Raw genomic sequence first — 13470 nt, 5'->3', positions numbered from 1 at the left:
AAGCATTTCAGGAACCGCGGTCTTGATGCCTCCGAAATGGGGACTCCCTTTCTGGAAGTGCAATGGGGGACAGTGGGGCTTGGGCTGCCAGCGGGGCACCGTGAGCCAGCGTGTACGGGTGGGCCAGGTGGGTTAATATTTTTGAACGAGCCATCCACAGACTGTTGCTGTAAAGCGGAGCAAATGTGGGGGTTTTAAACACGTGGTCCAGTGATCAGGCGCGTAGGCAGGGTGAGTGTTCAGGTGTCAGAACACCCCCCAAAATTTTACTTTGTTCTCTCTCTCTCTCTCTATATATATATATATATATATATATTGTGATTGCACCAGCACCTTGAAACACCCCCCGAAAATATTTTCTGGCTATGCCACTGCTAGTGATACACCCACCGTACCCCACTGGACCTCCGAAAAGAGCGACCCCTGAAATGAAGTGAGCAGTCTCACTTATTTTTGTTTTAATGAAACAATATGAATTTTGAAAACAACAAAAACTAACACGACTTTATATTTGTATTGTTTTGTTGGTCAGCATGGAATACTATTTATTAGGACTAACACATAGCCATCCTTGACAGGAGTCGATCATGGACGAAGTCCAACACCTAGTGCACAAGGCACAAACTATTTGAGATTTCAGCTGAAATTTGCCCCTGTGAACCATACATCGGGTCCATACTGCTATAGTCAAGAAAACATGGTGCTCTTCTGTTATTCTTGCTCCGTTGCAAGCGGTTTCACTTATACTCTCGCTCTGTGAAAATAAAATTAGTAAAGGGAGTAATTTGCTATTCACAATGAATTTCTGTCTCGCAGTGGCAAAAAAATGTTGGCAGTATGTGCTGTCTGGAATTTTTCAAAGCACGACCTTTCAAACTTTTTCTACTCACGCTACCTTATTTTAGCTCTTTGCTCATTTTCTATCTCAACACTTGTGTTCACAAAACTGGCTCAAAATTAGCTCACAAAGTGGGGGGGGGGGGGGGGGAGGGGAGGCATTAATTTGAGCTGTCGCAAGGATGTAGGTGTTGATGACTTGCTCAGCACATTGACACTGGGTATTTTGAATTCTGTTACAATTAGGGTTCGGATTTTTCGGTTTCTATTTTTTGAAAATTCGGCATACTTTTTTCAATGTTTATTTTAAAAATCAACTTTTTTTTTTTTTTCGGCGTATATTTATGGCCACAAAAGTTTATCGGCTTTTTTCGTTGAATATAAAATAACCACCAACGGACACTGGATCAGATTATTGTTGTAGCTCCGACATTTGTGATTACTCAAAGAATAACGGCACAGATACACTGAAAAAGAAATGGACACTGGCAGGCTGAGGAGATTGGAGCGCTGCCCGAGCCAAAATCGGCCAATCAACCAATAGACCTTTTTCCAGTGAGGAGCGCCTCATGACGGTTTCGCCGCCTACTACAAATGGAGGGCAACCGGACTCGCCTTCTCCCATGGAAACAGATTAGTGTCGCAAGAAAACAGTGCCCCCCAAGAATGGCGAAAGGGTGGTCAAGGTCAAGGGAAAAGGGTGTGCGCGTGCGCAGACGCTTACTGGAAAAAGGTCCATTGGGACCGCCAAAAGAGAGACGATACGAGGTTTCGAAACACAACACAACATGCAGAGCTTGCATGAAGTCAGTCTTCCTTACTACGAGTTTAAAAAAAAACGCTTGTACATGGCAAAGTCATGGGGCATTTCGGACTTCATGTTTCGATCGATGATGCGCACATTAAACCAAAATGTTGTGATGGCTGTCACGAGTGTGGAGCTGGGAAGAAAAGAAGAAAAAGAAGGAGAAGAGGATCGCAAGGAATGGCAGGCAGGTGCAGGAGTTCTGACCCGACGCTTCTTGAAACCGGCAACGCTCGTTCTCCTGAATCCTCACCGAAACCGGCCCTGCTCCGGTTCCTGAGAACCCGGCCACGCTCCGGTTTCCGAAGCCTCACCGAAACCGGCCTCGCTCCGGTTCCTGAGAACCCGGCAACGCTCCGATCCCTCAAGCCACGACGAACCCAACAACGCTCCAGTTCCTGAAGCCACGAAGAGCCCGGCAACGCTCCGATCCCTGAAGCCACGACGAGCCCCGCAATGCTCCTAAAGCCCCGCCACGTCAGGCGCAAGTCGAGCTTTTGTGGGGATTTGGCCACGGGGACTCCGGTCTGCTTTGAACTTTTCCTTTTCTTTCTCTATTGTTTGATAACTACCTCCTGATTTCCTTTCATTATTTTAATACGTATGCACATGCCTTTGCCTCACCTGGTCTTGTCTCAATCATTTCGCTTGTTGGACCGGGTGAACGTGACAATGGCACCCTGTGTATCCCATACATTCGGACATGTTTCGATAGACACTGTCGTTACACTTAACAACTGGAAGATCAAAGTGACCTTTTCTGGTTAAAACTGAATTTTATAAAATATATTCGGCATACTTTTATCGGTTTTAACCGAAAAATCCGAACCCTAGTTATAGTATATACCGGTGGCTCTCAACCATTGATGTTTTGTGGACCACTTATGAATCATCGGAGATGATGGAGGACCCCGTTCATGGTGAGGGGAAGGGAAATGTATGGGTTAATTATGATAATGATTTAATACATGTATATAACTGAGGGCTAGTGTGAAGTAGACTTCTCTTTATGACATGCACACGAAAGAACTCGCCTGAAAATTGGAATGTTTCTTCTCGGTCTGAAAAAAGAACTTTTATTGTCGGGCTTGACCGATGAGGCAGAGCTTCCTGGACCCCTAGAACGCCTCACAGACCCCATGTGAGAACTACCACTACTTATATATATTCATGCATCCAAGGTGGCGGTCTTCTTCTTGGATTTGCATCATTCTGCTTTCGATTGCACACAGACAGTAAAAAAAAGAAATGGGGGTTCACTGCTTGGCTCTTTTTGAATGCGAAAGCATTAACTGTCTCATGGAGCGAGCCGACGTCATCAAATTTGAAACCACGCCAAACGGCTCTTAAATCCTTCTCCAAGTCAAGCCAGCTCCTATTCGCCGGTTGACCACGGTAACTTTTACACTGCTTCAATCCCATTGGCTAGCGCGGGTGGACCAGGCTCCCATTCGCCGGACACGCAGCGCCATGGTCTTTGAAACTGACACTGCGCATCAGTTTCAACGACCGGCCACCTCATGGCGCTGCGCATCCATCAGCGCCAGTCAGCGTGCCAGCACGCGTACAGCAAGAATGATGTACATGCTTTCGCATTCACAACTCATCACAACTCATAAGAAGTGCTTAGGTGTACCTCAATCTTTTTTGTAATCTAAAACTGCAACGTAGTGAAGGCTACACCCCGGTACAAAGCGGAGGAGTGCTCGAATGCAATGCTACTTATTATATTAGAGCCCCAAGCTTTTTGTTCAAGGAGGGGTCGGATTGTCGGCCCCTAAAAATCTGCCTAACTATGGTGCCTGGAATTGTCCTGAAAAGCGGTCCCTTCGCTTTCGCCCGAGTACGTCGTGGATCCTGGCGGTATCTCGACAGCGGTGGTGAATCTCGCAGACACCTGTTCTGCCGTAGCTTGCTCTCCAGTGCGAGGATCCACGGAAACTTTGGCAGTTGGCACTTGGGACACCGCGGCGACAACAATATTCACGTGTGCTCTGTGTTGGAACCTGTACGACCAACCGCCGGGATGACGACATCCGACGATGTGGCACGCCGGCTCCTGTGGCATTCCTTGTTGCTGCCTCAAGACTGCTTTCTATGCACGAGTGGTATAGAGGATGCTAACCACATCGGTCGGAGATGGGTTGTAAGCACCATAACCTAAATGAGAGCTATGCACAGTTTTAAAGATGTTGAGTGATTTCGAGAGAGAGAATTCTGAAAGTCGGAATTTTAGGGATACATACAAACCTTAAAAATTTTTACCCTGATGTTTTTATTTCGCTGCCTACTTAGAGCTAGCTAAAATTTCAAAAACCGGATAAACCACTTTCATAAAAGCTAATTTCACTTTCCCAAGTTTCACTCCTTTGTGTTGTAAATAACTTTTCCCCGAGATGCAGGCATGTTTACCGAAGTACTGGTTAGAATACATACCTGTTGACGGTTCCAAATAAAAACTCCGGCGTTTGTGCATTTAAAATACAGTTGACATGGCGTTGACAGAAGGAAGGCCAAGCAGTACTTTCTCTTTACGAGTAACACAAAAAATAGAGACAGGTTCGGTTCTTCTTTTTTATTCACATATACCCATAAAATGACAGCCAAGCTACAAACAAGCGTCACTAATAAAACGCGTTTGACCTTTGCACGACCTTGAGCTGGGCTCTTTTAGCAGAAGCTGCCCCCACCTTCTGCACTTAATTGCATCGTGTAAAAAAAAAAAAAAAAGAGCCCAACCCTTGACGCTCGACCCTGAGGCACGTCGTCGAAAGGGTCGTGCAACTCGAGGTCGCGGCAAAGGTCAAACGGCAAAAAGATTGCAGAGAAATAGGGTAGACCTCTTGAAATCGACAGCGTGGCGCGATTGGTTCTCTTGCCGGGAAAGGAAGGGTATGCGATTGGTTGAACGCAAGGTAGAACGCAAGTGTACACCTGGGCAAAAGAAAAACACTCCAAGCACGAGACAGCAAACCAGGGTTCAAAAAGGCAAGCAAAAAAAAAAAGTCTACAGTAAATAAAAGAAAAGCGTTTGTAACTCGGCTTCATTTTGCACCTGCGTTCAGTCCGTTCTCTCGTGAGAAGGATGGTCATGTTCGATCCCGCGTTCGGTGCATGTTCGCTAGTCTTCGCGGATCGATGAGTATCGTTTCGTAAGCCGAGATTGAAGGGAAAAAAAAAAGAGAAGACAGTTTCGAAATGAAGAAGTAATGTTTGAAAAGGCGCGGCTCAGTTGTCGCGGGAAAAGGAAAAGAGATAAATAAATACGAAAGGAGAAGTAGTATACGTCCCAGCAGGTGGGACTCGGATGATGCACCTGGGAAAGAGAGAGAGACAGAGAAAGGTTACATTCAGAGATGCGGATGCCCCGACTGCTCTATTTAACGCGTCCCAAAAAGTGGCCCCTAAATTTCCGCCCAACGACGTCACAAAGCTGTCGCGTTGTCGCAGCAGTGCTGGTGGATGTAACAGACTGCTGTTCTGCTGAAGGTTGCTCTTTAGCTCGGCAGTCCGTGGAAACTTCATCAGCCAATAGTTGGACTCTGCCACGACAGCAAAACTCGCATTTGTTCCTACTTTTTGCAGGGACTTCTGGCACCAACTGCCAGGATCGCGGCATTCGACGACACGACACATCGGCTTCTGTGACGTCGTTTGTTGCCAGTTCAGGACCACGCTAGACACGCCGGTCGGAGAAGCATTCCAGACGCCGTAATGAAAGCGGCGGCTTCTCACCTCGTCTGCGACGCGTCCTCGCTCATAGCATGTCTGCCTCCGAGACGACGTTGAGGGCAAAGCTGGCGGTGGTCTCGCCCGTGGCGTCCACTGCGATGGCCAGGTACTGGCCCACGTCGGTGGACCGGGCTTGCGGCAGGGTCAGCGTGTGGGTGCGTCCATCCTGGGACAGCTGGTGTCGCGTGCTCTCCTCCAACGTCTTGCCGTCCTTGACCCACCGCACTGCGACAAGGTGGAGGCTCCGCTTCAGGGTCGTGCTCGGACAGTCTTTGTAAGAGTCCGTTGCTATACTCTCTAGACACGAATAGTCTGCGGTACCTTCTGCCTTGTTGAGTAGGCAGAATGTGTCGCAAAAAGGCGAGAAAGTACAACAGCGCAGCGGCCCTTTGCCTGTCTCCTAAAGTATTGTCTTATGAAGCAGAGTTCACAATATCTGTTTTACCTAATGTTTTTGAACCAATAAGCTGAAACCACAATGCCCTTAGTATAGAACCCCCTACTAGAGTGACTACCATAAAATTGAATTTTTACTTCTGTCTTTCAGAAACTATTACTGTGACACGAAAGTAGGTTCCAACAAACTGGTCACTTTCGTGCCGACATTAAAGACTGGGCTTTTGAGTCTTGCGATTCAGCGCCGTACAAATGAGTTTGACGACAGCGTTGGGAAAACGACACTCACCTCCGAGTGCCTCCTTGTCGGTGACGCACTTGAAGACGGCGGGCTGACCTTCTCCGGCCGTTGCGGACTTGGGGTAGATTGAAAAGCCGGGTCCCTTGAAGGGCTCACCTGGAACTGATCAGCAAAAACGTCCATTGTCCTCGGTGTCTTTTTTTAACAATTACCGAAGCCAGCGACAAAACAACTCTAGCAAGCAAGCAGAGAAATGCTGTTCACAAATCCAGGACAGTGCTCTCAAACTTTCCAACCTGAAGGAGCCCCAAGCAGTGCAAAATCTTATGGACATTATAAGCAGTAAAGAAGATTAAAAAAGAGCGTTTGTTCCATAGCTATTCACCAAGAGTGGCTGAAATCTGCTGAAACGTTGCTTAAAGCTGGAAATACATTTTACTCGGCGACACAGATGGCTGAGGAAATTTGAGAGCTTGGGAAGCAATGATGGCAGTCTGGGGAACTACTTAGGAATCCGGTCTGAGAAGCTGTGATATAAGATAATGACCTGACGGTTCCTTTACTGGCAAAGAAGGCTGTTGATGGCATCAACTTTGACAGGAGTCGAATTGGTATGCCCTGGTGTACCACTAGCAGAATGCGTTCCTAAAAATCCGGAGGTTCCCCACGAAGTATTTACCTTCAAAGGTTCCTCGAGTGCATAAATTCTCCTGGCCCTCCCTGATGCAAGGCAAAGTATTATTCCAATCTGAGCACCAATATAGCATATCTGAACTGTGCACTGATGCACGACTACGGGTCAAATGCCACCCTGCATGAACATTATTAACGATGCCTGTAGGCAATGCCACGAGGGGTTCCTTGTCTATCATTTAAGGCAGAGAGCTGTTCCTCTAGATAGAAAAAGTTCGAGGATCCCCTAGCCTCGATGCTGTTCACTTCCTCACCAAGGTGAATAAGCATAAATCTGCTGTCCTATGTTGGTGAGAGAAGCCTGTTGGGAAACGAAAACCTTGTTCTTCATCGTCGGTGTTTATTTCTTGCCGCGAATACCTCTTCCCCGCATCGTACCCCTTGCCGACAACTACTGCCCGCCAAGGTGCTGAGCCCTTCTGTGCATTGGTCAGCAGCCCCGCTGCGGTGCACTCACCCAAGACGTGGAGGGTGCAGGTGCTGAAGGCCTCTCCGACGTCGTTGAAGGCCTCGCACGTGTAGGTGTCGCTGTCTTCGGGGAAGACCTCGGCTATGACGAGCTTGTACACGTCGCCCTCGGTCACGTACTGGAAGTCCTTGCTAGACTTTATCTCCTTCTCGTTGTGCAACCACACCACGTCGAACTTGGTGGAGCCTGTAACATTTCAATATATTTGGCATAAATAATCAAATTATAGATGACAACACCTGCACTGCCTGCTGCATCGAGTTCTCTTTCTGTGCCAATAAACTCCCTCAATCGTCTCGGGTGAAGCATTGCGGGGTGTCCCTCCAAAAAAATGTACAAGTTTTCTCTTACTGCAAAGCAAAACTAGTATGCATCTCCACAGAATTGTTCTGTGCCTAAATGTGGACCAAATGCCAAAGTTTCAGCTAACCATTGTCTTAATAATAAGTTAAGAGTGATTTTCTGAAATCTTCAAAGGGGAAATTAGTGGCCGACGGAGCCCTCGGATACACGTAGCTGGATGATGCCAGTTACTGAGACCGGGGTATACGTTGCTGGTAGAAAGATGAGCTGTCTTGTCCGTCCTTCATGTTTTATTTTTTTCTTGTATGGGACCCCATCTTCCTATTGAAATTTTAAGAAAATCACTTATAACTTTCTAGCAAGACAATGGTTAGTAGTCCTCAAATTTCGGTGTCGGGTTTGGACCACTAGCGCTACATCTGGGCAGGAATGAGCATTTGGCGATGCATGGTTTAGTTTTGCGATAAAAATAAAAGGTATATTCTTTTTTAACCCCCCCCCCCCCCCCCCCCAATTTTGTATTTCCTTAACCTGACACTGTTAATTTTTTTATGTATTTTCAGTGTTTTCAATATCAGCACCTGGCACTGTTATATTTGATTAAAATGGGCCCAGACTAGATAAATTGGCTGTGGGTCCAGGTGGTCTTTCAGTAACTCGTAATATGCAATGGGCTATAATAAAGACCATCGATTGAATGACTGATCGACATCCCAGCGCACCTTCCTACTAAGGCGTGCAGCTTCACAGCCTTAACAAGAGCGATTAACCGCTCATAAACTTGCAAAGAATTCTGCTCAAGAAATACGGAAGGGCAGTAGGTCAGGGTTTCTCCACCATCCGAAATTTAAAGAATGCTTTATCAAAAAGCTGTTCACGAGTTACAGATATTTCGGCAAGTACCATTAACCTTATCGAACTTCTTTTACTAGCACCTGCTACCTATACCTACTAAAAGGCACTAGTATACATGAAACATAGTTTTGACGCTCGTTTCGCAACGACCGAATGAAAAATGGCGTGAGCCTAGGCTCTAGAATTGCACTTGCCTCTGATGGTGCACTGAAGAGTTACAGCGTCACCATCCTTCACCACCTGGCTCTTGAGGTGCTCCACAAACTTGGGCGACTTGCCGTCGGATCCTGTCGGCTCCACTTCGTCTTTCTCCATGGCTGTCGCGAAACATCATCACAAAATTCAGCTGCTCTGGTCGAAACCAACGATAACTCGACAACAAGAATTGGAAGGGGAACTATGCATTTAACTAACACATAGATGCCTCTGTCTTGCAAAAGTACCTCAGAGTGTCCCCACGCGGCGTAACAAGCGATGCAACTCTAATGTCGGCGGTGATACAGCTGCCTACTCTGTTCACCCTTAAACTGGCATTGTGATGGGAGCAAATTGCTCGTTGAGCCAATCAGCCGCCTCTCCTTCATCACCTGACCCCGCTCTCTGCGCGTGGGTATGGATGGCACGTACAACTGGTCCAATGAGCACTGTGACCAATGAGTCGCCATCCATACCCACACGATGATGGTGACGCAAACTATGCAAGACAGCGCGACGAAGGCACCGGGACATCGCCAACTGCTGCAATTGGTCAGCGGCTGCGTCTCTCTCGCCGACATTTAGGCTCGCGCGAAACACTTGCTGAAAAAAGGCTTCCAGAAAAGTAGTTTTACGCTTCGAACTGCTCCTTGCGTTGCTTTAAAGAGGAACGCGAAAGGCGAGGTGCTTACGTAGGACGGTGAGTTTGCAGCAAGTATCCACTTTGCCCACTGCGTTGGTCGCGGTAAGCACATACTCTCCCTCGTCCTCCGGGTAGACTTCGGCTATGCTCAGGCTAGCCTCTCTGTTCTTGTACTTGAGGCTGATGATCTCGGAGGACTTCAAGCTCTGCACAGAAAGTGTCGGCACAATGCAACATAGAATCATCGTCGGACCTCGCCGAGCTCCCGCAGCTCGAACACATCGGCCGCCTGGTGCACTCAAGGAGAGGCCTGGTTAGATTACAGCCTGTGCGAGCCTAGCACTATAAGCATTTCAAGAGCTTGGGCTTTGTCCACAGCCACTGGGCTGGGGACACGTGAGTGAAATCCGGAATTTCGCAAGAGAGCTGCTGCGCAAGCTCAGAACGCCTTCCACAGTTCAGCAAACCGAGATTCCAGCGTGCAGAAGGCGATTATTGGAATGGTCTATATCTCGAGCTATCCAGCTTGGCAGTCAAGGATCGTTGCAACCGTGAAACACTGACGGCTACAGAATATATCGCAAAGTTATTCTAATATACAAACCGAGAGCTCTTGCCTGACATTCTTGAGCTGTCCGTGAATATACAATGAATGCTTTTTGTTTTTACTTATGACCGAACCACTCGGGCAAAACATCTTCCAGAAACATTAGCAAACAAACAAAAAAGATACATAAAACAGTCTATACTGAAAAACAACGGTTTCTCGGCAACTACCCTACCTAACTAGTACCTCACAACTAGCATGCTACCATGAGTTACTCACAGTGTGTAAACTCCAACTATTAACAATGAAGGAATGGCTTCTTCATTACAGTTGGCTCGCAAATGCCATTCAACAATAAATACAGGTTAGAATGTGTGTACATATTGCTGCCTTAAGTTCACGGGTCTCTGAAATACATACAATGAAGGACTGCTGGAAACTCTCCGTCTGCTATCAGTGTGCAAACTGCTTCTCCGGTTACTGCCTGGATATCGATTAGAAAAAAGTGACCGGCGAAACTGCGCCCAACCTCTCCATTCTTGAACCACTCCACAGAAGGCTCCGGTTCGCCGTCCACCACAGCTTTGAGGAGGAGGGGGTCTCCATCCTTGATGCTGAGGTCCTGCAGCGGTGCCTTGAACGTCGGAGCGGTCATCTCCGTCTCGTCTGGAACTATGATGCACACAGATGAAACCTCAGCACACTTCGTAATCGAATGATCAATGTTTGTGCATTCCGCAAACCGAATATAAAAGGATCTTTATGATCGGATAAAACATGTTTCCTTTTTGTCGATGCAAAAGTTCCTTGTCTCACATGAGGATTTCTTTGTTTTCTAAAGTGGATGCTCCAGTACACATCGCGACACTGTTAGCGCGAACACGACATCGGCGCATTTTCGCATTTTACTTCCAAATAGTATTAGCGAGCACAATGTTTCACCGCTTACATTATAGAACTAAATGAGCTCTTTCCGTGGCAATAATAACTTGGATGAGATCCCTTGGTTTTAAAGAGAAAAAAAGGGAAAACTGGCGATCGCTTGTTCGCGTTAACAGTGTCGCGCTCTGTACCATAAGAATAGTAGACCCCTGCCGAAGTCTGCAATTTCGAAGGAGAGCTTGTAAACTTCTGCAACAGACTTTTATTAGATTCCTAACTTTAAAACTAAGATGGTAAGAACACACAAAATGGTATATAGGGGTGTACTAATTAAACTAACTTTTCCATCATACTTTTAAACATGAACTTGATGCCAATCACAACAATATTGAAATTCATGAACTATTAATATTCAAACAGCCATCAGATATAGGCTCTTGAAAAAACTTTTTGTAAGAACCACATTAGTAACTAAAAGATGATAGGTTTCTGGATGATCTGACACACAAGTCAGAATACCGGTCAATACCAGAAAAGAGGTGCCACACCCAATTCTCTCTTTCTCTTTCTTTCTTTTAAGCTCTTATAAGCTGGTCCTCCATCCTCAAGTTTTTAACATGCTATACCTATGCATCATGCAATTCAACGAACTGAGAGTGCATCAGGACGATTGCAAGCAGACTCACGAGCAAGGTCTTTCGTTGCACTCCGAGAGCGCGATGGACTGGTCGCATCCACGGCATCCTTCTTCCCATAGGGCTTCTGGACTCTCTTGGATGGCGACTCCGCCGGAGGCGAAAGCTTCGACGCAGCTGAACTCAAAGTGCTTGCCACGCGATCTGCCGCCGCAGATCCCAAATCTCTTCTTGCCGCGGAGGACGCCGCAGACTTGTAGTCCGAAGACTTGAGGTCCGAGGACTTGTAGTCTGAGGACTTGTAGTCTGAGGACTTGTAGTCCGAAGACTTGTAGTCTGTTGACCTGGCCGAGGATTTATAGTCCGACGACTTGTAGTCCGAAGACTTCACCGAAGATTTGTAGTCCGAGGACTTGTAGTCCTTCGACTTGTAGTCCGACTTGTAGGCCGAGGAAGACTTGTAGTCTGAGGACGACTTGTAATCCGACTTGTAGTCGCTCTTGTACGCGGAGGCGCTGGACTTATAGTCCGAACTAGCGTGGTGGGCTGAAGAGTAGGACGAGGAGTAGTCCGCGAGTCGAGAGCTCTTGGCCACCGACCGAGTATCTGCAAATTTGGAGGACGCGTGGAAGTAGTCTTTCTTGTGTGAGGCGTAGCCGTACTTCCCGAGCGCGGAGGCTCGGGAGTAGTGCGAGGACGGGAAGGGCTCGTAACTGGAGTAAGCGGGTTTTGCGGGGAGTGGCGCAGAAGCGGGGGCGGCCTGGTGTTGGAAGACGGCCGGGGAGTGCCCCGGGGGAAGGCGGCGACGTTCTGTGGAGGAGAGAGCGGGCGCCGCCAAACGCTGGGTTAGCCCCGCGCCCCCGTGTACCCGCGTGTGCGTGCCTTCTGACCCCTTGAAAGTGCTTGTGGTTGGGGCTGTCGCAAACCGCTGTCGAGTATGAGGTTCGACGCCCGAAACTATGAAAGATCGCTGAACCAATTGAACCTTCAAACTTTTTGAAAAAAATTTGGTGAAGTTAGAATTTTTGAACCACGTTTCCCAACTTCTACACAAAAACGTGAAATTTCTGGGAGAAATAATTTATACAGCAGTCCATTTTAAGTTGCAGGGAATGATTACCTATGTTTACTCACTATGAAAAGAAATATATGAACTATTAATAATCTAGTTCATTCATATGACACAATACTCAATAAATATTGTGTTCCCCCCCTCTGCCAGGTGGCATCAGCTCGTTTTAAATCTCTGTGCATAAGCATAATAGCCGACTTCAGTCAAACTTTGCGCTAAAAGTTTAGAAAAAGTTGAACCTAGAACTCAATAGGTTTGCGACATCCCTACTTGTAGTGAGGAAAACGGCAAGAAATACAGAGGGCAGTACGACGAGCACTCCCCTCTTATTTGCGCCATTCTCCTCGTTTTGAGCTGCTAGGTGCACTAGAGAGAAACTTGTATCGTTTTTCTTCTCGCTTGTGTTCTGTATGCGCATGAATGCAAAGTTGCAATGTTGTAGTATAAAAGTGGATTAATGACTGACTTTTATCTGTACGAGGTTCGAATGTAGGGCAGACGTGGGAGCGAGATCTCCAATCGTCTTTGTGAGTCGTCCCTTGCGTATGATTCATGTATCGTCTTTAGTGCACCTTCTGGGAAAAGTTCAGGTGGGCTGTTTTTTGCACCCCTGAAAAATGCAAAGTGTGCACTGCAAAGAGTTTGCTTCTCTAGAATTTATACTGTACTCGGGAAGTTACCAGTACCATTAGGAGATGTGAAGATCAGACTAGAAGTGCGAGAAACAGCCCGCCGGAACTGACCCAGGAACCTTCCACTATGGAAAAGCACGTTAGACATTCTTGTCCACAAACAACATAAAATTTAAAAATCTGGAGTTTGAAATTGTGTCTAGTTTCATAATGAAGAGGTGTTGACATTTGCAGTGTACATTGATTGCTGTGCAGCTGATGAGACTCATGTAGAACACAAGAGTCTCGCTAACTGAGAGACCTCTCTGCTGAAACACTGTCGGAGCTACGGGGACTGCGGAGCTCTCAGCTGCACAAGCATAATTTGCAACTCATGCTGCTCGTTTACTAGAAGCACAAATCAACTCTCTCGCCATTATTTGCACCAACCACAGCCTCGTTAGGTAGCATAAAAGGCTCCAAGCTCCGCTCTCCCGCGCCCTCGAAAGCCTCGTCGGTGAGAATTGCTGTTGGACCATGTTTTGTTTCGAACG

The 13470-nt window shown here is 47.1% G+C and overlaps 1 protein-coding gene across 1 annotated transcript in view; it reads right to left on the bottom strand.

Annotated features, from left to right (window-relative positions):
• Positions 1–4202: 4202 nt before the first annotated feature.
• The window catches only part of LOC115311742 (twitchin), a 224392-nt gene continuing 215124 nt past the window's right edge, over positions 4203–13470 (bottom strand). Inside the window, exons 130-137 of the mRNA XM_042289324.1 lie at positions 11285–12043; positions 10246–10388; positions 9219–9375; positions 8526–8648; positions 7162–7359; positions 6060–6173; positions 5378–5599; positions 4203–4576 (exon numbers count right to left, since the gene is read on the bottom strand). Coding sequence (XP_042145258.1) covers positions 5400–5599; positions 6060–6173; positions 7162–7359; positions 8526–8648; positions 9219–9375; positions 10246–10388; positions 11285–12043 — 1694 coding nt within the window. The 3' untranslated portion in view covers positions 4203–4576; positions 5378–5399. The remainder of the gene's footprint in view (positions 4577–5377; positions 5600–6059; positions 6174–7161; positions 7360–8525; positions 8649–9218; positions 9376–10245; positions 10389–11284; positions 12044–13470) is intronic.

Source organism: Ixodes scapularis, unplaced genomic scaffold, assembly GCF_016920785.2.
Source record: "Ixodes scapularis isolate PalLabHiFi unplaced genomic scaffold, ASM1692078v2 PGA_scaffold12__126_contigs__length_90152505, whole genome shotgun sequence".
Taxonomy (NCBI): Eukaryota; Metazoa; Arthropoda; class Arachnida; order Ixodida; family Ixodidae; genus Ixodes; species Ixodes scapularis.
The sequence above is the reverse complement of the archived record's forward strand: the minus strand, read 5'-3'. Positions and strand labels throughout refer to the sequence as shown.